The sequence below is a fragment of the Scardinius erythrophthalmus genome (genome assembly GCF_964197995.2).
Source record: "Scardinius erythrophthalmus genome assembly, chromosome: 21".
NCBI lineage: Eukaryota > Metazoa > Chordata > Actinopteri > Cypriniformes > Leuciscidae > Scardinius > Scardinius erythrophthalmus.
Window position 1 is genome coordinate 19911298 of NC_138241.1, and position 22064 is coordinate 19933361.

Below are 22064 nucleotides of genomic sequence, written 5' to 3' on the forward strand. Positions count from 1 at the left end.
AACTGTGATTGTGTTTCTAATTGTGAGAAAAGCTGTACCATGACAAGCCTGTCTCCTGCCCTCAGTCTGCCATCTGCTTTGGCCGGATTATCCAGGACATCCTGGACATAATAGCAATTGTCCAGTTTACTCCTGGTTATTGTAAAACCGAAGCTGCCACACCACGATTTGGTCAGTGAGACGGTCAGTTCAAACTCCTTCAACACATCCTAAAACAAGACAGAACATATGAGAAGGTGAACAACATGGCTATGCTACTCCACTAGCTAGACCAGCATTAAATTATGATGATGATGATACAATAATAAACTTTATTTTATATACTGTTGTGCTTTATTTTATCAAGCACGCTTCTCAAGGCGCTTACACAGAAAACAGAAAAACAAAAGTAAATATGAAAAAAAAAAAAAAAACTATTCCAAAAATGTCTGAGGATTTAAATAAGTAGAAAATTCAGAGTTTTGGAGCATTAACCAGCACTGAAATGCCGAGCTAAGGACTTCATCAATTCATAGTTTTCACGTGACATGACACCCGGATAGGAATGCCAAATTGGAGGGCAAAACAAGGCTAATGCATTAAGACAGTGATATTAATAGACCAATTTCAATATATACCTTATATTCAATAAATACATATATATACCTTACCATATATTCTGGGTTCACCGGTATATAGTATGCATCATCAATAAGTGTTTTTCACATTAAGCACTTCAGAATGTCCCGCTGTTTTTAGTGATTGAAATACTGCAGCAAGTGCTGCAAATGGGTCACAAGTGACCAAAACTTTGTTTACATTTTGAAGACATACTTATATTTTTCATCTTTTGAGAGGTGATTTAAATATTCATGGAAAATTGACAGGCCTTTGCTGCAGTTCTATGGATGTTTTGCCCTCCAAGTCTCAGCGCCAGCCATGTGACTGAAAACTATGAATAGGCAAATGCAATCAGACTTCACCCTTCTGGGATCTTCGTCATCATCTTCATCTTCATCATCGTCCCAGCCGTTGTTGTTGCTGACTGAGGGGACGCTGAGCTGGGCAGGAGGTTCTGCTGTGGACGCTGCTTGAGTTGCTTGCTGGTAGGATGGAGGTGTGCTTAGCAATTCTAGAGAGAGAGCTGGTGGAGCGGGTGGTTCACTGGAGAAAGCACTGGTGCTTCTGGTTGGAGGAGAGGGTGCCATGGTGGTGATGGTCAAATATTCTTCATCAGCTATAACAGTCAGCCCATTAGCTGTGAAACTTGTCATGCTCTCTTCCACACCTTCAGTTGTGTGACTGTGAACAGATAACAGGGAGTTAATGTTTGTTTGTGCCAAAATATTTAAATCATATTTTAGCTTTTGATGAACATTGTCTTGAATTAAGCAATGAAGAAACATCCCCAGTTTGTCGTAACTATAAACCAGATGTGACAGTTGACGGATGATTTTTTATTTATTTGTACTAAGTAGCCCCATCCAAATGTCATTGGTCACAAAGCCCACTACATATAGCTTCATATTAAACATTAAATATGATCTATGTTGCAATGTGTAGCATTTTTGTGTTCAGTGTTGACAGACAAATTGCTTTTCACTGGAAACATATCAAGTCCCATCTGGTCACATCCCCAGCATAGATGAATTATGATTTTTTTTTTTTTTTTTTTTTTAAAGAAATGTATACTTTAATCCAACAAGGATGCATTTAACTGACAAAAAGTGACAGTAAAGATATTTATAATATTAAAAAAGACATCTATTTAAAATAAATGCTGTTCTTTTTTATTGATCAAAAAATATCTCATTGTTTCCACAAAAATATTAAGCAGCACAGCAGTTTTTAACATTAATAATAATAAGAAATGTTTCTTAAGCACTAAATTAGCATATTAGAATGATTTCTGAACGATTAAAAAATATAAAAAAATCAGCTTGGCCATCACAGGAATAATTTACATTTTATGTATAATAAAATAAAAAATTGTTACTTTAAATTGTAATAACATTTAACAAAATTACAGTTTTGACTGTATTTTTGATCAAATAAATGCAAACTTGATGAGCAGAAGAGACTTTTTTTTAAACATACTAACCCCAAACTTTTGAACGGTAGCTCTCAAGCTCTTTATTTTCAAAAAGAAAATTTGATTCAACACATTTACATTTAATATTAGCATCATACTGATCATTTTATACATCATATCACATAGAAATAAACAGGCCTTTTACCTGGTACAAGCTGAGACATGGTTGCTTTTTGAGACGACATCATCTTTCGACTCTTGCTGATGGGCTGTAAATGCTGTTTCAGGGGCTGCTGGAGTTGGTGCTGTGTTGGCTGTTGTCACTTTAACAGTGCTTGGTGTTGGGGGTGGAGTTTTGTTCTCATGCTCCTCCCTCACTATGTCATGAGGTTTTAATTCTCCAGCTTCTCTTGAGGATGGACGTGAAGGTAGGGGTGGAGGGGCTGATATAGTCGTATCCACCATCTCATTGTCTTGGCTCTGATGGGTCAAGGGGATCTCCTGAGTTTGCTCAGGGGTAACTTCTTTCTTTAGACCCATCTCTATTGCCCGCTTCTTGAGGAGTTCACTGAAGTCTGGGGCAAAAGACCTCGCCTGCATGTCGAGAGACCTGGATCTCAGTGCACGGGTTGGAAATGTGTCAGGACCCTGTCAAAAAGGGATGTGAGTTTGAAAAATAACATGTCAAATTTAGAGTTGTTCCCAACAATGCAGAAATAGGATGTTACCAGATAGGTGTCAATATCTCCTTGTTCCTCCTGTGAGGGTCTGCAGATTGACAGCCTGATCTCAGATGGAGATTTTTGGAGGAGATGCAAAACTTCCTGCGGTGATAGAAAGACATACACTACCGTTAAAAAGTTTGGGTTTCTTATGCTCATCAAGGCTGCATTTTTGATCAAAAATACAGTAAAAACAGTAATATTGTTAATCAAATATTGTTTTCTAATATGTAATTTATTTATGTGATGGCAAAGCTGAATTTTTTGCATCATTACTCCAGTCTTCAGTGTCACATGATCCTTCAGAAATCATTAAAATATACTGATTTGCTGTTCAATAAACATTTCTTATTATTATCAATGTTGAAAACCGTTGTGATGCTTAATATTTTAAATTTTTTAAAGGATATTTTGATGATTAGAAAGTTCAAAAGAACAGCATTTGATTGAAATATAAATCTTGTGTAACACTATAAATGTTTGTACTGTCACTTTTAAGTCATTTAATCCATCCTTATTACAAATTAAACTATTCATTAATTTATTTTAAAAAAGGATTGATTAATCTCTTGATGCATTAATGTATCACAGTTGTTTTATTTAATCCAGTATATTGAATTAAACTGAATAAAGCACAAATAAAAACTTTTGGTGGATTAAAGGCTTAACTGTAACATGTGACAAGTTTTAGAAACTAATTGTGTTTCTTGGCCACACATACACATTATGTTGTCAAGAATCCGAAATGTATTATGCTTTGATGTGTCCAGTCTTGGAATGCTGGATATAAATAATGCATCCTTTACCTCATAGGACAAGCCTCTAACGGGTTCTCCATTGACAGCCAGGATTATGTCTCCCTCCTTCAGATGCCCACAGACCCCTGCAGGCTGACCAGAAGAAAGGCTCTTAATATGCACCATGCTGCCCTCATCAGGACCCAGCTCAGATACGAGGAAGCTGAACCCCAGGCCACTGAGACTCTTCTGAAGCGTCACCTCCCGGATGTTATCTGCCACAAAGAAAGAGCGGAAATCTCTCAATTTGTCGTTAATATCGGATTCAGACTCACACACACAAAAACCAGTGAACAGTTAAAGGGAGAGTTCATCCAAAATGAAAATTTCTGTAATTATTTTACTCAATCATGATGTTCCAAACACTTTGACTTACTTTCCTCTGTGAGAATTACAGTATATCCTTGCCACTCTTAATATAATGAAAATAAATGAGGACTGTCACACAATGCATTGTTATTTTAGTATTATTTATACAGTATTATAGTATTAAATAATAATTTGAATTATATTGTCAGTTTTCAATTCAACTTTAGTTTAAGCTTTAGTAAATTTGTGATGTGTTCTTGTTGTAGTGGTACTATGTAGTTTTGTTTTTAAATAATTCTATTATTAAGCTTTAATTTATTATTTCAGTTTTAGTATTAGTCATTTTAGTACTTCAACTTAAAATGATTTGTTTCAGTTAGTTACCAAAGCAATAATTTTTAAAATGTCTAATTTTTGTTTAAAAATGTTTTTTTTTTCATCTAATATTTATATTTTATTACAGCTTAATTTCAATAAACGAAACTGATTTCTAATAGTTTTATTAGACAACACTGATCATATGACATCAGAAGATTCAAAACATCAAACTGACAACATTTATGGTGCTTTTGCATTCTTTTTAAAGTTTGATACTCTTCAAAATTCCCCTTTTGTTTCCCACAGAAGAAAGAAATTCGGTCACACTTTAGATTAGAGTCCAACCCCCCCATTAACTAACTATTAACTACTAATTTTGCCCTAAGTAAACTCCTAATTAAGTAAAAAACATTTTTTTTTTATTTTTTTTTTTTTTTTGGGTGTTGTTACTTGAAAAGAAACTAAATAGTGCATGTAAAGGTGACTCTAACATTCAGGCTTGATGCAAAACATATGTCAGGGCAAAAAAAGTAACCAGTGTTCCCCTGGACAAGATCTAAATTTGGCTGGGTCTTTGGGTCTGGCAGCTAGCACAGGGTCGCTGTCAGATTCAGTTGAAATGTTTTGCAGTGTTCTCTCCCCCTCTCTGATCCCCATCTCACCATCTGACACAAATCTGAAGTCCTTGGCCCTGACAGACAAGGGTGTTTCCATGGTCACATCTCTCCTCAGGGGGGTGGGTGCGCTCTGCATACTGAGATGTGAAGGAGATCTCTGTCTCTCCAACCTGGATGAAGCACTGAAAGTGTCCAAAACCACCGGAGGCTCTCGTTCAAGAACCAGGCTCACCACCTAATAATAACACTCTCATTAAAGCAACATGTCTGGTTATTTTACAGTTAAAGACAATGGTTGCCCCATCAGCTGCACGCCTACGGTGAACATACCCATGTCATCAGTTTGCTTAGCACACGGCCTGTTACCTAATCAGTGTATGCGGCTGAAGACTGGTCAGCTTAAGTGTTATAGTGTGTCAGTATGACGACGCACAGCTCAGCGTCATACCCCAGAAAATCTTATTAGCCCAGACAAAAATAATGACCAACACAAATGCTTTCACAACCATGTGTCACTTTAGATCTCTCTTTTTGCGCAGTCTGAGAATCCTTAAGACACAAGGGTTGCTGGTGCTGTTGTCCTAAAGCAACTGACATGCTGAAGAAAGGGCCAAAGGCCCTTCAGACAGATTGTGACCTCTGTCTCGTCCTTGTGCTAGAGTTCACATCTACGGCTGTTACTTCTCAATATAACGGCTAAAATTAAACGAAAGCGACTGCTCTTTAACTGTTTGAAAAAATACAAGCGCTCTGCTACTATAGACTGAACTGACTCACATGGCATGTTAAAGGAGAACTCCGGTCAATTTTAACATTGAGCTCATTTTTTTTGTACCATTGGAGTGCTATCAATACAGAGAACAACGACAAAAATCGGTGTTGCCTAAACCGAGTTATTCTATTTTTAAAATTTGCACCATGTTGACTTCAATGGGGCAAGTATTAAACCTGCTTTTAGCCTCTTAACATCCTTTATGTGTCATTACAAGTGCACAGAAAATGTGTGTGATTCCTTCTGAGTGAACACGAGTGGATCTGACTGCAGTAGATGTGAAAGATATGTATAAAAATTATGTTATTTAAGCCAGCGCAAATACCTGTGTTTACATCCTGTTTTCGGTCGAAGTCCACAGTAGTCGATTGCCGAGTTCACGCACGTGATCATAGGTAACTAAACCTATGCGCGTGAACTCGGCAATCGACTACTTTGGACTTCAACCAAAAACAGGATGTAAACACAGGTATTTGCGCTGGCTTAAATAACATAATTTTTATACATATCTTTCACATCTACTGCAGTCAGATTCACTCGTGATCACTCTGACGGAATCACTCACATTTTCTGTGCACTTGTAATGACACATCAAGGATGTTAAGAGGCTAAAAGCAGGTTTAGTACTTGCCCCAATGAAGTCAACAGGGTGCAAATTTTAAAAATAGAATAACTCGGTCTAGGCAACACCGATTTTTGTCGTTGTTCTCTGTATTGACAGCACTCCAAATGTACAAAAAAATGAGCTCAATGTTAAAATTGACCGGAGTTCTCCTTTAAATAAAGCTGAAAAAATCAAATAAATATTAGATGAAAAACTTAGATTAAAAAAAAACAAATAAGTTCTAAAAGTACTAAAACTGAAATTCACATAACTTAAAGCTAAACTTAAAACTAAAACTATTAAAATTACAAAAGCACATACAATTATTTAAAAAACTAAAATAAAACTAAAAGCTAATTCAAAATATTAATAAACACCATACTCTCAGCAGAAACGGTCTTACATAACTTCCGAGTCATGAGGACTAGACTTATACTGTAGGCTCAATCATATGCAACAGTTAACTGCATAAACGGTTGTGATTGTACCGCTCAAAAGTAAAGCAAACATGTCAGTACCTCTCCCGTTCTCTTTAGGCACTCCACTGCCTGCCTGTGTGTGACGGAACGCAGGTTACAGCCGTCCACCTCCAGCAGCCTGTCACCTGTCACACACACACACAACACATCATTGAGCTGTCAACACCAATCATGCGTCACAAACAGTAAGGAGCTGCATGTTCATGCTCATTAGCATGTTAGGAACATCAGTCATTTTTGTACATCGTCAAGGAGATGACAAATATGCAAAGAACACACTAAAAAACTGGAACACACCACTACCGTTAAAAAGTGACAGTAAATTCATTCATTTAAAATGTTATATTTATAAATTGTTAAAATTTAAAAATGTTACAAAAGATTTCTGTTTAAATGCATGCTGTTCTTTTTAGATATCTATTCATAACAGAATCCTGAAAATAAAAAATATGAAGCAGCACAACTGTTTTCAACATTGATAATAATAAGAAACGCTTTTTTAAGCACCAAATCAGCATATTAGAATGATTTCTTAAGGATCATGTGACACTGAAGTCTGGACTAATGGCTGCTGAAAATTCAGCTTGCCATCATAGGAATAAAATACATCTATACATATATTGAAATATATTCACAATATTACTGTTTTACTGTATTTTTCATCAAATAAATGCAGCCTTGGTGAGCACAAGAGACTTCTATAATCATACCGACCTTCATCTTACAAAAATTGGATATTTAAAACATTATTTTAAGAAAAGTGTGACTAATAAAATATTTTGAATTCAGAATATTTATCAAGTTTTATCATTGGTAATGATGGATCTTAACCTATCTGTATTCTTCCATCTTGATCTGCCGCTCCTCCTGGCATCACGCTTTTGATGTAAATTCCTCCATGATGTACATTAGTGTTGATTCCCCCCTAAAAATCATTTAATAATAGTATCATCATCATCCATGTTTTAAGATTCAAGAATTGAAATGAATGCCACACAGAGTAAAAACTCACAGCAACACTGATTCCCAAGCTGCTGTTGATCTTTCTGAGCTCCATGTAGATTTCTTCACCTGGCTTCAAGCTGAAGCTAGAAGAATTATTAGACATCCCATCCTGCATTGGATGAACAAATAAAAAGTCATTTTGGTTAAAATCAGTATTGTTTCATGTCAGATGTTTTTTTTAATAAACTGGACAAGCTGCATAACTGTAAATCACACCTGAATATCCAGAATCCGCACCACAGGTATGTGCAGCCTTTTGCCCATTTTAGGAGCCATAATGTTGGAGAGTGTCTCCTCCAGCTCCTCCATCACAGGCCTGTACTCGGCACTCAGGGTGCTTTGGGAGCCAAATCCTTTTTCCAGCATCATCCCTAAATTACTAGCAGCCAGTGAAGTCTTACTGTCCCGACGATCCTCTAAAAATAAACATAAAAATGAAAACATTTAACCAGATAGTGGTTAGCTTTGTCAGTTTTCTTCCTTTTAAAGGTAAAGTGAGAAATTAATTTAATCAAATGTAATTGAAAAATAAAGATATACAGTAATGGCTTACTAATAGTTGTCTCAGCATATTAACTCTTTCCCCGTCAGCGTTTAAAAAAAAGTTGCCAGCCATAGTCAGCGTTTTTGATCATTTTCACACAATTTTCCTGGCACCCAGAATATCTGAACATGCAATATATCAAAAGAAAGAACATAATTTTTTTTTAAAACGCTTTATTTTAGCCTCATGCATTCTTTTTTTTTAATCAACACCTGAATGTGGGTAAGTTTAATAAAAAAGCAAAAATTTGAGCAAAAATCTGAGAAAAATTGTGTTTTTGTCAAAGACTACGTCTGGATGGGATTCAGAAAGATGATCAAAACATAGATGGAGTGGATCGGGTCCATCAACACCCCTAATGCTTGCAAAGTCCTGTACCTTGTCCTGGGTCGACATTTTAACATTAGGCAGTTTTGGGTTATATCTTTGGTGATCACGTTATTTTACATATGCATATAATTACATATGATATCGCTTGTTTCTGCATCGCATGTGTTTTAATCAGGAGATTCAGTACTCTTTTAGAAGATGTGTAATAGCGCCCCCCTACCGCATAGACCCGAGACCCGGAAAATTCCGTCAATGGCGGGTAAAGAGTTAAGCTGGCATAAGAGAATGTATTTTTTCATATTGAAAAATTACACACTTCACCTTTAGTGAAATAGTATAAAGACAGATCATGTGAACAATATGGAATCTCATGTTATGAAGACGTACGTTTGGGTTGGGACACTATGAGCTCCACTTCATCCGGGCTGTTCTGCAGTATGGCAGCAGCTATATTAAACGCCACCCCCTCTAGACTGATCTTATTCAGAGAGATCAGCCGACCACCTAAACAGAAAAGAAAAAGACTTTCAGCTTCTGTCGTTTGTTTCTTTGGGCATAAATGAGGGAAAAGGGTCAGGATTCTACCTGGTCTGATTCTGCCGTCCTTATCAGCTGGCCCGTCCGGAACGATGGATGCTATGAAAATTCCAAGATCTAACTTCCCTGTGTTGTCCTCCCCGACTATTACAAAACCTTTGCAACAAACAGTGATACATCAGTGCTTTGGAGCAGGTTTACAGCAAGTGCTTCACGTTATATAAAAAGATGCTTGCTCATTTTTACTCACCGAAGCCAAGTTTGGGATCCTTCTTTAACGTAACACAGATCATTTCTCTCTCCGGGGTTGTTCTTGTTGGTGTGTCCACTGAGAAAAAAATATATATTTAGTTGAAATACCCACTCCTATCATGTTAGGTTGAGATTAACTGTTGTTTTTAATGTTTAGGGTGTTATTAAGTTGAAATGTTTATAATCAGTTCCCATTAGAACTTTAGAGTTTCACTGTTTACCTCTTATAGACGAGGTGGTGGAATGAACCTCTGAGTCCAGCTTTTGCAAAGAGACATTGGACATGATGCGATAGATTGGAGGACTAAAAGTGTCTGGTGGGCTGCAAGGAGGAAAGATCAACACAATAGGCCTTCAATACATGTTTGGTTTTGCATTAGGATTTGAATGATGTGCAGAGCAGATCCACTGACACACCTGCTGTTTTGGCTCTGGTCTTTCAGTTCACTTGGAGCTCTTGGTTCAGGAACGTAATTTACTTCATTCTGTTGTTGAATCCGAATTCCGATTTTTGCTGACAGGTCATCGCAAGACTTACTAATGGAGTCATTTCGTAACACATTCAAACCAATATTATTGAGCACGATCTCCGAGCAAGACAGCCTCTTTATCTGATCGTGTCGGGCGCGACATATTGATGTATATTTTGCTACGTTGTCATCTAGAATGAGAGATAAGAGAAATATTTAACTACATGTTAAGTATAATAAATTCAGGTTATAAATGATCCTAAAAAAGATAAACATATCATTTGTAATGATAAAAGTGTATTAAAATTCTATTTGTATGAAAATCAGTCCAGACTGTTGGACTCCAAGTATTCAACTTCAAATGAGACTGTATACACAAATGATTTTACACACCTGAGGCTAAACAGTAGGTCAGCTGACGAGAGGTCATCTCACTGTGAAACTTGTGCTGGGCTGAGCAGAGGTTCAGGAGGTACTGTGCGATCTTTGAGCTCTCCGTCACAAAAGAGTGCTTCTTCCCACTCGGGCTGCACTCAATGGTAAATTTTCGTCTCTGTGGCAGGAATAACAGAACGTGATTAAAACCTTCACAAAAAACATCATGTAGGTGTTTTAACTTGAAATAGCATGTTACTGGACTAAATGAAGTAACAAAAAAAAGAGCTAAACAAGCAATATAAGCCACACAAATAACAGCCGCAAACTCACACTTGTTGACAGACTGTCCGTCTCTGTCCAATGAAATCTGCGGCTTAACATCCGAGAATTGTTCTTGACTTCATATACCAGAATACCTTTGGCACAAATTCCCAAAACCAGCTCTCCAATAATAGGTTTCCTTTCACGGGCTACTCTGTGAAACAGCACCCCGTACTCTGGTAGCTGCTGTGCAACCTATAAAGCCATGAAAGACACATGAGGGATTGAAATCTATGATCCAACATCCAAATAATTTGAAGAAAAGTACAATTATATTGATCTGAGAGTTCATTTGTTTTATTGTTAAGTTTTATAAGCTTTAGAAGAGTCATTTTAGACTGAAGGCCGAAAGAAAGAACCTTTAAGAACTCCATCTCAGCCTCCTCTGGAAGCATCGGGGCATTATTGGCATGCAACCTTGGCAACTCCTCTCTTAAACAGGGCAAGGCCACTTTCTCTATGACTCTCTTAGAGATGTACTGTTCCGTCTGGAAATAGTTCTTCCCGTAAACCTGAAAAAGTCAGTTTGATTTCTCAAAATACTGTCTAGTTAGGTCAGTTGAAAATTAAAATGCTCATTAATATCTGACTCACTTCAGGCATATAATCTCCAAACTCAGCCTGCAGTGCGAGAGCAGCAAGAAACAATGCAGTCTCCTCATTACAGTACACTCTGTCCTCCAGAACGTCTCTCCTCAGCTGGAGATAGTATTGGTGTCGTGTAAGTCTATGCCTTTTAAAATGAAAAGACAAAAACAAACAGTGAGCATTAGAATAAAAGGAGAAGATTTCATTGCAAACAATTAGGAATAATGGTTATTAAAGGCCCCATGAAATCACTTGACAAGTGCAGTTTTCTTTCCTGAAAGATTTCTTTAAATGTGTTCAAAACTAGAGGTCAGTAACATTTTTTTTTTATTTTGAAAGAAGAATCTTCTGCTCACCAAGGCTGCATCTGTACCATTTTCAAATGTTTTTACTGTCACGTTTGATCAATTTAATGCATCCTTGCTAACAAACCTTTAAACAAAAAATCTTACTGACCCCAAACTTTTAAAAGGTAGTGTATATGTACTAAAAAGTTTATTTTTGGAGTACACTACCACATGGGTGACCCCAAACCTAACAGACATTGATAAAAGCCTGTTATCAAGGGGTCTTTAAACAGACCATCTAAATATGTATTGTATATGTTAACAGTAAAAAAAAGACATACAATATGTAGGAGATGTCATCAGGGAAAAATTTGACACGAAGAAAAAGGGTAAAAGTTGCAGAAGCCACTTTCTTCCAGTAATCTGGGGCAACTTTTGAGATTTTTGTCTCAGGGTCCAAAAAGAAATATTCACCATCTAAATGAGAAAAATGTGATTATTCACTTTTGCAAGACAGATCAAGGTGTGGATAATATAAAGACGTGATTCTCTTTCAGTCATTAACGACACACACAAGACTGCATTACCATCAGTGAAAGCAAGGCCAAAGTAAAAGTGTTCCACAAGATTAGCATGTGCCACAACCATGTCGAATACATCTCTCCCGCGGGACTTGATGTCACATTTCACTGCCACACACTGTTCATTTGGCATGATCACGTTAACTTCCCTTTGAGACAAGCCTGACTTGCCTTTCTTTGACTGTATCGATCGAAAGAGAAAGAGAGAAGACAATAAATATACAGAGACACAAACTCTGCAACCTTAGAATGCAGTAAAGCTGAACAAAAGTGCTTGAACACTTAAAAATTTAGTTAATTATACATGTAAACAAAAATACGGAAACAGAGTTTACCACTATAGATCCTGGCAGCTCTAAAACTATTTGAGGTTCATCAATCATCCTGGTAAACTCAGGTCCAAGACTCTACAATTAAAACATAGAAACAGACAATTAACAACTATTAAATTAGCATAAGATGCAGCATTCATATTATAGGACAGCACAGATATTAAGCGCATTACCTTAGCTTTCCTTTGGGAGAGGCTGACCGCAGACTCACTAACAGTAATACAGGGACTAGAAGGTCTGGCTTCACTCTTGTTGAGGCATGTACTCCGGGACAACCAACAACTTGTGCTTCGTCTGTGGTGAAGCCCCAGTGGAGATCTGGGATACCAAAGTATCAAAGAAGATTAATAGCTAATAGCTCATTTTAAAGTGCAAAACACAACTACCAACCTGTTTGAGCCCTGATTTGATGTGGTCTGACTAGGTCTACTTCTGAGAGACCAGCTTTTCTGTTGATGGGAAATTTCTGACAAAAAAAAACCAAAAAAACAAATCAGCTAGACTGAATGTCTAAATGCTCAGCAAAAAAAAAAAAAAAAAAAGAAAAGATACACAATTTAACAAACTGACATGCCATTTTAAACAGCAACAATAAACATCTAAATATCTGACAAATTGATGTAAAAAAATTGGGGGTCAGTGAGTTTTTTTTTTTTTAAAGAAATCAATATATTGAAAGTGACAGTAAAGACATTCATAATGTTACCAATTTTTTTTTTTCAAATAAACACTAGTCTTTTAAACTTTCTATTAATCAAAGAATCTCGAAAAAAAGTATAAAAATAAGAAATATTTCTTTTGCACTAAAACAACATATTAGAATGAATTCTGGAGGATCATATAACACTGAAGACTTGAGTAATGATGCTGAAAATTCAGCTTTGCCATCACAGGAATAATTACATTTTAAAATATATAAAAGTAGAAAACAGTTATTTTAAATTGTAATAATATTTAACAATATTGCTGTACTTTTGATCAAATAAATGCAGCACTGGTGAGTATAAGACTTCTTTCAAAAACATCTTACCGAACACAAGCTTTTGAAAAGTAGTATGAGCTCACCTTGCTTTAGCTCAGAGTCCAGAGACAGTCTGCGAGTCTCTCCTGTAGCTCCGTTCCCCTCTGTATAACCAGGATATGGTCCGCGCTTACCTGCTCAACAGAGACCTGATCACTACCGTCATAATGTATACTGTGCACTCATTGTATACACACAGCAGTTTATACTGCACATTGTTGCACAAATAAGAGCTCTGGAAAGCCGCCAACCATATTAGCACTATGCTTATTAGGTTTGCATTGAAGCATCAATGCTTTGAGCCTGATTACAACCTTTTGTAATCCCATGTTCAGGTTTAGGTTAAACTGTTAATCCAATTGTGGACACTATTTTATTGGTGCAATGGTGCTTTCTTACGCACATGTTCATCAAACCTGCAGAGTTTTACTGATTTAATTTAATATAAGGATAAACATTATAATCCAAGGACTATGTCTGGATTAACCACTGAAACGGTTTGTTAAGGACAGGTTTTAAGACAAATGTGTGGCATCAACACCCACTTAGACCTGTTATGCAAAGGATCTGACGTGCAAAGATTGTAACATGACACGATAAAACTCTTCTATAAACAGTGGTGTAAAAGTATTTCTACTTTGTTACTGTACATTTTCAAGTATCTGTACTACAAGAGTATTTTTATTTTGGGAAAGTTTTACTTTTACTTCATTACATTCCGAAGCACAATATCTTTTTTTTTACTCTGCTACATTCCATAAAAACATACTGTCTTCCTCGTTATTTCGACCAGAAGTTTGTGAGCAAGGTCTAAGGATAACCTGATTAAATTTTTGTGAAAATCAGAGCAACATAGATACCAATTTTGTCATAGTCAGCTAAACTTCCTGTCCGCCATTTTGATTTTGTTTTTAAAACCTACTTTTTCGCATGACCCAAAGAATCTTTTAAGAACAGAATCATTACAATATGCAAAATTAATCAAAAGATATTAGCATTTTTTTAAATGTCATAATAATTCTTGACCTTAAGGTGGCGCTGCCCCGAAACCTTTTGAGTGCCTTCAGGGCATGGTGCCAATGACACTTTTGTGGAAAATTCAAAATGGCGGAAATTTTTCATTAACAATAAAATAATTGTGTTTCAAGCCCTTACGGTTCAAAAGTTATTGGCATAAATGTAAGTAAAACTTTGGACAGTTGGTGGCGCTAGAGGGACTGACTTAGAGACTCCAAAATTGCTATGGTTAATGCTTGGACTATCTTCTATATGTGTGCCAAATTTCACAAGTTTTTTACCATACGTTCTATGGGTTGCTATAGACTTCAAGAGCTGAAGAAGAAGAAGAAGAACACTAACGGATACAATAGTTACCTATGCACCTTTGGTGCTTGGCCCCTAAATATTACAAAATATGTTATTATTATTAAAATTACTCTTACTTATTTGACTACACTTACACTACACTACAGTATTTACACAACTATAAGAGGATAACAGAGGAATTTGAGATTCAAGGTTCCTACCATGAAGTCTTTCTCTGATCATCTGACTTTTCCCACTCAACTGCACAACATTTTCAGTTAAAGCAGCTCGATCCACCTGGAAATGAAGATCTCATGAACTCCTTGGCTACCACTTTTATAAATTGATCAGTTTTTCAGGTATAAATGCTTTTTTTAAAACTCACAGAGTCTCGGAAGACATCCTCTACCAGCTGTTTGATGACTTTGTTAGGAGGAGGCAGGAGAGACGCTTTGTGGTGCGATTCACACGATTCCAAGATGGAGTTCAGGTTGGCTCGCCGATGGGCCATGTCCTCACACATGCTCAGGAGAAGGCAGTTGAGAGAGTCACTTAGCTGAATGGGCTAAACAAGCAGAAAACACATTTCCACAATATTTTCAGATGGACAGTAAAGGTGATGAAAGTTTAATGTAGCTAGCTTATTCTTCACTGGTATTTGTTCATTCTTGTTCTTATATATGGTTACTTATCATCTTATACAGTCTTTACTTTCTTATTTCTTACCCGGATTTCTGTGAAACTGACCTGGTTTTGAGGGAGATGATAATCAACTGACCAATACAGAGTCATACCAAGAGAATACACGATTATCTGGAAGAAACGACACCCAAAACATCAGTATCTCTTCTGTGAGAATTCAACTTAAGTACAACAATAAAGAAGAGCACTTTTGTCAAATAAATCCAACCCTCTACATTTCGACTATATTTCACGCTAGGTCAGGGTTTCCAAACTGGGATCCGGGGACCCCCAGGGGCGTCGCAAGGGTGTCTGTGGTAAAGTCTAAAGAAAAACTGTAAAATGTAAAGATAATTAAATAATAAGATTAAAATAAATGAATAAAAATGTTGATTAATATTCAGTACTGTGCAAAAGGCGCGTTAGTATTTTCACACAGTTAAAGTTTTTAGCCAGTTATTTATATATTTTGCTGTAGTGTATCAGTAGGAAATATCAGTTTCCATTTCCAAACATTCCATTTCCAGGTTTCTGGTTTCTGGTTTCATGTGATCGCAGACAGACTCGATGTTGGTGAGATCAGATCTCCGTGTGGACCATACCGGCTGTTGTTAGACTCCTTGTGCATACAAAAATCTCACTGGATTATTACAATTAATGGCAAAAGGAATGTTTGAAATGTAAACTGATATTTCATGCTGACACACTATAAATAACTGGCTTAAAACCATTTTTGGGGGTGAAAATACTAACATGCCTAAGACTTTTGAACAGTACTATAAATAAATAAGATAAAATACAAGATAAATAATAAATTTAACCGTACATTACTATATTTAGGAAAAATATAATAATGTAATTTAAGATAAACTAATTTTAGATTAATAATATTAATTATTTTCCGAGTGCAAATCGGGTGTTTATAAAAGATAGATGCCTTTTGCATTTTAGGATGGGTGTCCCTCACACGAGTGAGATCTAAAAGAAAACCCCTGAGAGTTGTGACTAAATAAATAATGTCTGTCGTTAGCTATTGGCTAATAAATTAAGTGCTGTATTCCACTTGTGAGTGATTGAATTAGGCCAAACACCATAGACAAGAGTAAGTTTAGCAGACACATTTTCACTGCGTTTTGTGTCCTATGGTGGCTTTAGGGCGCCTTCCCACTACCTGACAGGAAAGAGTGCGTTAGCTCATTTAAGATGGCGTGTATATTAATATATATATCTGTAAATAATCTGTCATTTTGTGATGAGAAGCTGATTTGATTTGAAATGTATATTAGCAAGTAAGTGTTATATACTGTATATGTACAAGCCAATGAAGTTCATATTGCCAGTGTGTCCGTAGAAATCTCATTTTGCAGGTTAAGTGCATAATAACCTCCTGATGTTGCTGAATGAAACTGACCTTCTCCATGGCTAGTTTGGTGGAAATGGCACGGCCTTGCAGCATCTCTGGGGCTGTGAAGGCACAAACCTCATCTGTCATCGCACAGTTCTTGAACGCCAGTGTCCCAGTCGCAGACAAGAGCAGTGATGCAGGAGTTATAATGTTGCAGATATTGTGACCTAGAAAAACAGACCCACATTCATTTAATTTTGCATGGACTGCACTCTTCACCAGCAGAAAAAAAAAACACTAACTGCAAGGTCAACATTTTACCTTTGTAAGACAGGTCTACAAGTGATTCAGCCGAGCCCAGCAGGAGGGACCAAACCTCGTCCTCTTCCAGCGGTCCTCCTCTGGCTTCCAGCACCTCTGCGAGGGTCACAAATGTGCTGCTCATCCTGCAGAGTCGCGAGACGGATACCTGAGAAGGAGAGACACTGAGCTAAATGGCTGATGGAGGAGGGGATAAATCTGTTGAAAGAAGAGGATGGAGCCTAAACAAAGTGATCAGCAGGGACTATGCTCTCATCGTCAATGTGTCATAACAATATTGTGTAATACACATATTTATAATGTGTGATGTGTAAATCTAAATCTGTCTACAATGATCTATTTTTATCTTTTGCTGACTTCATTCCAACTAAGAACAAGTTTAGGCGAGAATGTGCCAATTGTTTTGCATAATCACTGTCGGTTGGACTTCAGAGGACACCTTTTCAGATCCTTTTTGGAGAACAGCAAGCTACAAACATACAGATTTTAAATCGTTTACACAAGTTATGCCAAAAGATTTTAGCCAGTTTTTCCCCTATATGAAATACCTGTTTATATCCTGTAATTCTAATTCACATCTACTTCTATATTTCATTATTTTCACCTGCTACAATACTCAACAATACAGAGTTTCCTCAGGTCTCACTGTAACTACACAAGACAGAAGGCAGGGGGAGACATTTCCTATCAAGTGCATGCCATGTGCATCCTAAAACTAATCAATAATATGCACTTCTCAAAAGAATGTCCCAGTTGGTACATAAAACTCTTTTTGATTTGGTGTGCAAAAGTACAAAAATCTAAATAGCTTGCTAGAGCACCAATGAAATTAACTTCACTATACACACCTTTTTGGTATATGAGGAAGATAATTTAATAAACCATTAGTATAGTGACTTTTTCATTCATTTAGCTGGTCTTTAGGTGTTTCATTTTGCTGTGATGTATCATGAAAAAAATTACAGTACTGACTTTCTAAGCACAGTCCTGGTGTTATTTAGCATAATTCATTATTAAAAATAATAATTAATCTCTCAGCTGATGTCTCCATACTTTTTTCAAGCCCCTTCTTTCAAGTCATGATACAATCATTTATTTATTTATTTAGCAAATGCTATTATCCAAAATCACTTACAAATAAGGAATTCAACAAGCAATTCGTCTTTATGAGGCAGTAACATGAGAAGTGCTAGCAATACAATCGTCAATTCAATTCCCAAATGAACAAAATCTAATCCTCTCCTGCACATTTTCACATTGCATATACTTTTTCGCTCTTAATCATGTCACACTGTGGAAGTGACATTTTCAGTGCTGTTAATAGAAAACTGTGATTACATTTTTGAAGCGAGGTTACCACAAGCCAATGCACTGAAAAGAAAGAAAAGTTAAGGATTACAGTAATCTGGCACGAGAAGTGGGACATAAGAAGATGTCCATAAGAAGATGCCAGGACCTGGACAATAGCCTATAGCCAGGTGACTGCTAAAGTAAATGTGCCAAGAAATGTCACCAACACCAGCCATCAAGGCTGTAATGACTCTTATGACATTTTTTTTTGCAACCACTTTTACTCCAGGTAAAGGTCCAGGTAAAATGCTACACTGTCAAATTAATGGAAGCTCTAATAAATAATGATATTCCTGTAATTACTGCAGCAGGATCATAATAAATTTAAAGATATAAAATGCATTTAAATAAGGGGCAAAAATGAATGATTGTAGTTTATTTCAAAACCTTTTGTTCAGCTCTCTTGAAGTTTATTATATTGAACTAGATCAGGTCTAGGTGCCAATACAGGTAGATTACACAATCTAGTTAATTACATATAACCTCTGTTGGCTGACTCAACACTTTTATTAAAAAATAAAAAAATAAAAACCTCACTAAAATGTATCCAATTTATGGATACCTGATGTTGTTCACTGCCTCAGCAAGTCAGATCAGACAGAACTACAAATATTTAGGTTAGACACACACTCAACCAAAACATACCCCTGCTATAATGAGCTTGAACTCCAAAGAAGGTTAAGCAGGACCTGCAGATGTGTGTGTGTCTGAACATTACAGGAAGCCTTGAGTTTCTTTTTGTGGCCTTTCAGAAATAGCATGCTTAATTTTGTCTTAGTTTAAGCATACAAATTGCTAAAAACACTTAAATAAACATAGCAATTATATGAGTCAAAATCTGCTGGGTGAATTAAATGTAACAAAACATGTAAAAATGTATCGTCTTTTACTGGGAAAATGTAACAATTTCATCAAACTTTGATAACTGCCTTAATATTTTAAACAACTGAGAAGATATGATCAAACGACATGTTATAAAAATCACGTCAAGTTTATAAAATATATTACATCAACATATAAGAGTCATATAAGAGCAAAACAATTATAATTAAAGCCATTTTTCCATTATTACCCCTTAGCAGATTTTAAATTATATATATATATATATATATATATATATATATAGAGAGAGAGAGAGAGAGAGAGAGAGAGAGAGAGAGAGAGAGAGAGAGAGAGAGAGAGAGAGAGAGAGAGAGAGAGAGAGAGAGAGAGAGAGAGAGAGAGAGAGAGAGAGAGAGAATATAGGCTATTCAAAATACGTTTGAGCTCTCTCAGACTCAGTATTGGAAGTTCATCATGTAAATTCTTATGGACAAGACACTAAATTCTCACAGCATTCCTACAATAATCAAATTTGAGGATATACCAATAAACAACACAGTCTTTGAGCCACATACTGACAGGAGCAGTGGTTAAATAAATAAGCTTACCGGTTATATATAAGGAAAGTAAGAGTGAATTTTCTTTATCCTTCTTTTTGCATTGTGTACACTCACTGATCGAGAGGTTCGAGGCCTTCCCTGGCTAAATAAAACGTCTGAGATATACATCACAGCTCAGCACAACCAAGTCATGGAAGCAGCATTAATCAGTTACAAACAGAATATGTTGTTTAATCCTAACATACAACTTCATGAATTTTAAATCACACAAATTAAAGCTACTAAGTGTAATCTTTCATTTTAGGAAAATGAATAGATTTTTACCTTCTAGCATTCAGTGTATTAGGTCCTGATCTCCCTCTGATGCCTTTAGTCCCAGTGCACACACTTTAATCCAGTGGATCACTACATGTTTCCTTTACCTTCTGTTACCAAGCACCACATGTGACCCAGCCTTTGCTCCAGCATACTGCAGTATTGTACAACCATACAAAATGCATTTAGCTACTGATCAACTACTCATGTCTAATCATTAAGAAGCAACGGATGTCTGTGGGTCTTCGAAACTTTTTGCAAATTGAACAACTATTCTTAGACTACAGCTAAGAGCTCAATTGGATTAGATGAGCAGTGACAGAACAGGATGAAGGAGTCAGCAGGAACATTTTTTTTTAGTCAACCTTTTAGGCTTATTTGAATATGTAGCATTTCCACTGATGTCCTTTATTCCTCCCTTACAATGAATTCACGGAAGAATTCTGATTCTTTTTCACCACATCTCATGTCATGTATTTTGTTAAATAACATTCTGTAGTCCAAATTACATTTAAAACATTTTTTGGAATAAAATGGCTTTTAATAAATAAAGACTCTTTTGTCTTGCTAACGCTAGCACTTGCTAACACTTTTTGCTTAAATGTAAGCAAAAAGTGTGCAAATGTTTAATTGTGTGTATACACACAATTAAACATTTGCACACTTTTGCTTACATTTGCATCTTGACTGGAACTTACAATAAAAATGTATATAAAAATAAGTGGTGTTTACCTGTCTTATATTTCATCAAGCTCCTCTGCCTCTGTTGTCTCCTTGATAAACACACTAAATTTTGAAAAAACTTTATTAGGCACCACAACTGTGGACAGTCCCTTTTTTGTGTGAAACAGATATATCAATATTAACACAATAAATATTGAAGAGATATATGATTATTTCACTCAATTTTGGTAGCCTAAATGTATCATCCTTAAGATATGCAAAGTGCATTCCTGAAAACAATTCGTAGCCTACAAACCAAACGAACCACACTGCCAAAGCCTGTACCTTGCTCAAAATCCTTTGTTCATCTCTCAAAACTAAGTATTTATGTCAATGAACATATCAGTGCCATCTCAGAATGACAAGTCCTTGTGTCATTGTTCACACACATGATAGTCAAAATGCTTAGTCATGTTGTCAATATAACAGTATAGCTACTCTATACACTCACCTAAAGGATTATTAGGAACACCATACTAATACTGTGTTTGACCCCCTTTCGCCTTCAGAACTGCCTTAATTCTACGTGGCATTGATTCAACAAGGTGCTGAAAGCATTCTTTAGAAATGTTGGCCCATATTGATAGGATAGCATCTTGCAGTTTATGGAGATTTGTGGGATGCACATCCAGGGCACGAAGCTCCCGTTCCACCACATCCCAAAGATGCTCTATTGGGTTGAGATCTGGTGACTGTGTGGGCCATTTTAGTACAGTGAACTCATTGTCATGTTCAAGAAACCAATTTGAAATGATTCGAGCTTTGTGACATGGTGCATTATCCTACTGGAAGTAGCCATCAGAGGATGGGTACATGGTGGTCATAAAGGGATGGACATGGTCAGAAACAATGCTCAGGTAGGCCGTGGCATTTAAACGATGCCCAATTGGCACTAAGGGGCCTAAAGTGTGCCAAGAAAACATCCCCCACACCATTACACCACCACCACCAGCCTGCACAGTGGTAACAAGGCATGATGGATCCATGTTCTCATTCTGTTTACGCCAGATTCTGACTCTACCATCTGAATGTCTCAACAGAAATCGAGACTCATCAGACCAGGCAACATTTTTCCAGTCTTCAACTGTCCAATTTTGGTGAGATTGTGCAAATTGTAGCCTCTTTTTCCTATTTGTAGTGGAGATGAGTGGTACCCGGTGGGGTCTTCTGCTGTTGTAGCCCATCCGCCTCAAGGTTGTGCGTGTTGTGGCTTCACAAATGCTTTGCTGCATACCTCGGTTGTAACGAGTGGTTATTTCAGTCAAAGTTGCTCTTCTATCAGCTTGAATCAGTCGGCCCATTCTCCTCTGACCTCTAGCATCAACAAGGCATTTTCGCCCACAGGACTGCCGCATACTGGACGTTTT

The 22064-nt window shown here is 36.7% G+C and overlaps 1 protein-coding gene across 1 annotated transcript in view; it reads right to left on the reverse strand.

Moving 5' to 3' along the window:
• Window positions 1-17051, reverse strand: part of ptpn20 (protein tyrosine phosphatase non-receptor type 20) — a gene marked incomplete at its 5' end in the record, with an annotated part of 30202 nt that extends 13151 nt beyond the window's left edge. The window contains 30 exons of the mRNA XM_081350703.1: window positions 39-209; window positions 963-1281; window positions 2217-2647; window positions 2740-2835; window positions 3540-3745; window positions 4820-5009; window positions 6669-6754; window positions 7461-7554; window positions 7642-7743; window positions 7851-8050; window positions 8896-9012; window positions 9094-9201; window positions 9296-9373; window positions 9519-9619; window positions 9715-9958; window positions 10161-10320; window positions 10476-10661; window positions 10826-10978; window positions 11061-11199; window positions 11683-11818; window positions 11929-12103; window positions 12258-12329; window positions 12428-12572; window positions 12645-12720; window positions 13320-13409; window positions 14802-14877; window positions 14966-15145; window positions 15328-15393; window positions 16673-16833; window positions 16928-17051. Of these exons, the coding sequence (XP_081206829.1) occupies window positions 39-209; window positions 963-1281; window positions 2217-2647; window positions 2740-2835; window positions 3540-3745; window positions 4820-5009; window positions 6669-6754; window positions 7461-7554; window positions 7642-7743; window positions 7851-8050; window positions 8896-9012; window positions 9094-9201; window positions 9296-9373; window positions 9519-9619; window positions 9715-9958; window positions 10161-10320; window positions 10476-10661; window positions 10826-10978; window positions 11061-11199; window positions 11683-11818; window positions 11929-12103; window positions 12258-12329; window positions 12428-12572; window positions 12645-12720; window positions 13320-13409; window positions 14802-14877; window positions 14966-15145; window positions 15328-15393; window positions 16673-16833; window positions 16928-17051 (4482 nt within the window). The remainder of the gene's footprint in view (window positions 1-38; window positions 210-962; window positions 1282-2216; window positions 2648-2739; window positions 2836-3539; window positions 3746-4819; window positions 5010-6668; window positions 6755-7460; window positions 7555-7641; window positions 7744-7850; window positions 8051-8895; window positions 9013-9093; window positions 9202-9295; window positions 9374-9518; window positions 9620-9714; window positions 9959-10160; window positions 10321-10475; window positions 10662-10825; window positions 10979-11060; window positions 11200-11682; window positions 11819-11928; window positions 12104-12257; window positions 12330-12427; window positions 12573-12644; window positions 12721-13319; window positions 13410-14801; window positions 14878-14965; window positions 15146-15327; window positions 15394-16672; window positions 16834-16927) is intronic.
• Window positions 17052-22064: the final 5013 nt, after the last annotated feature.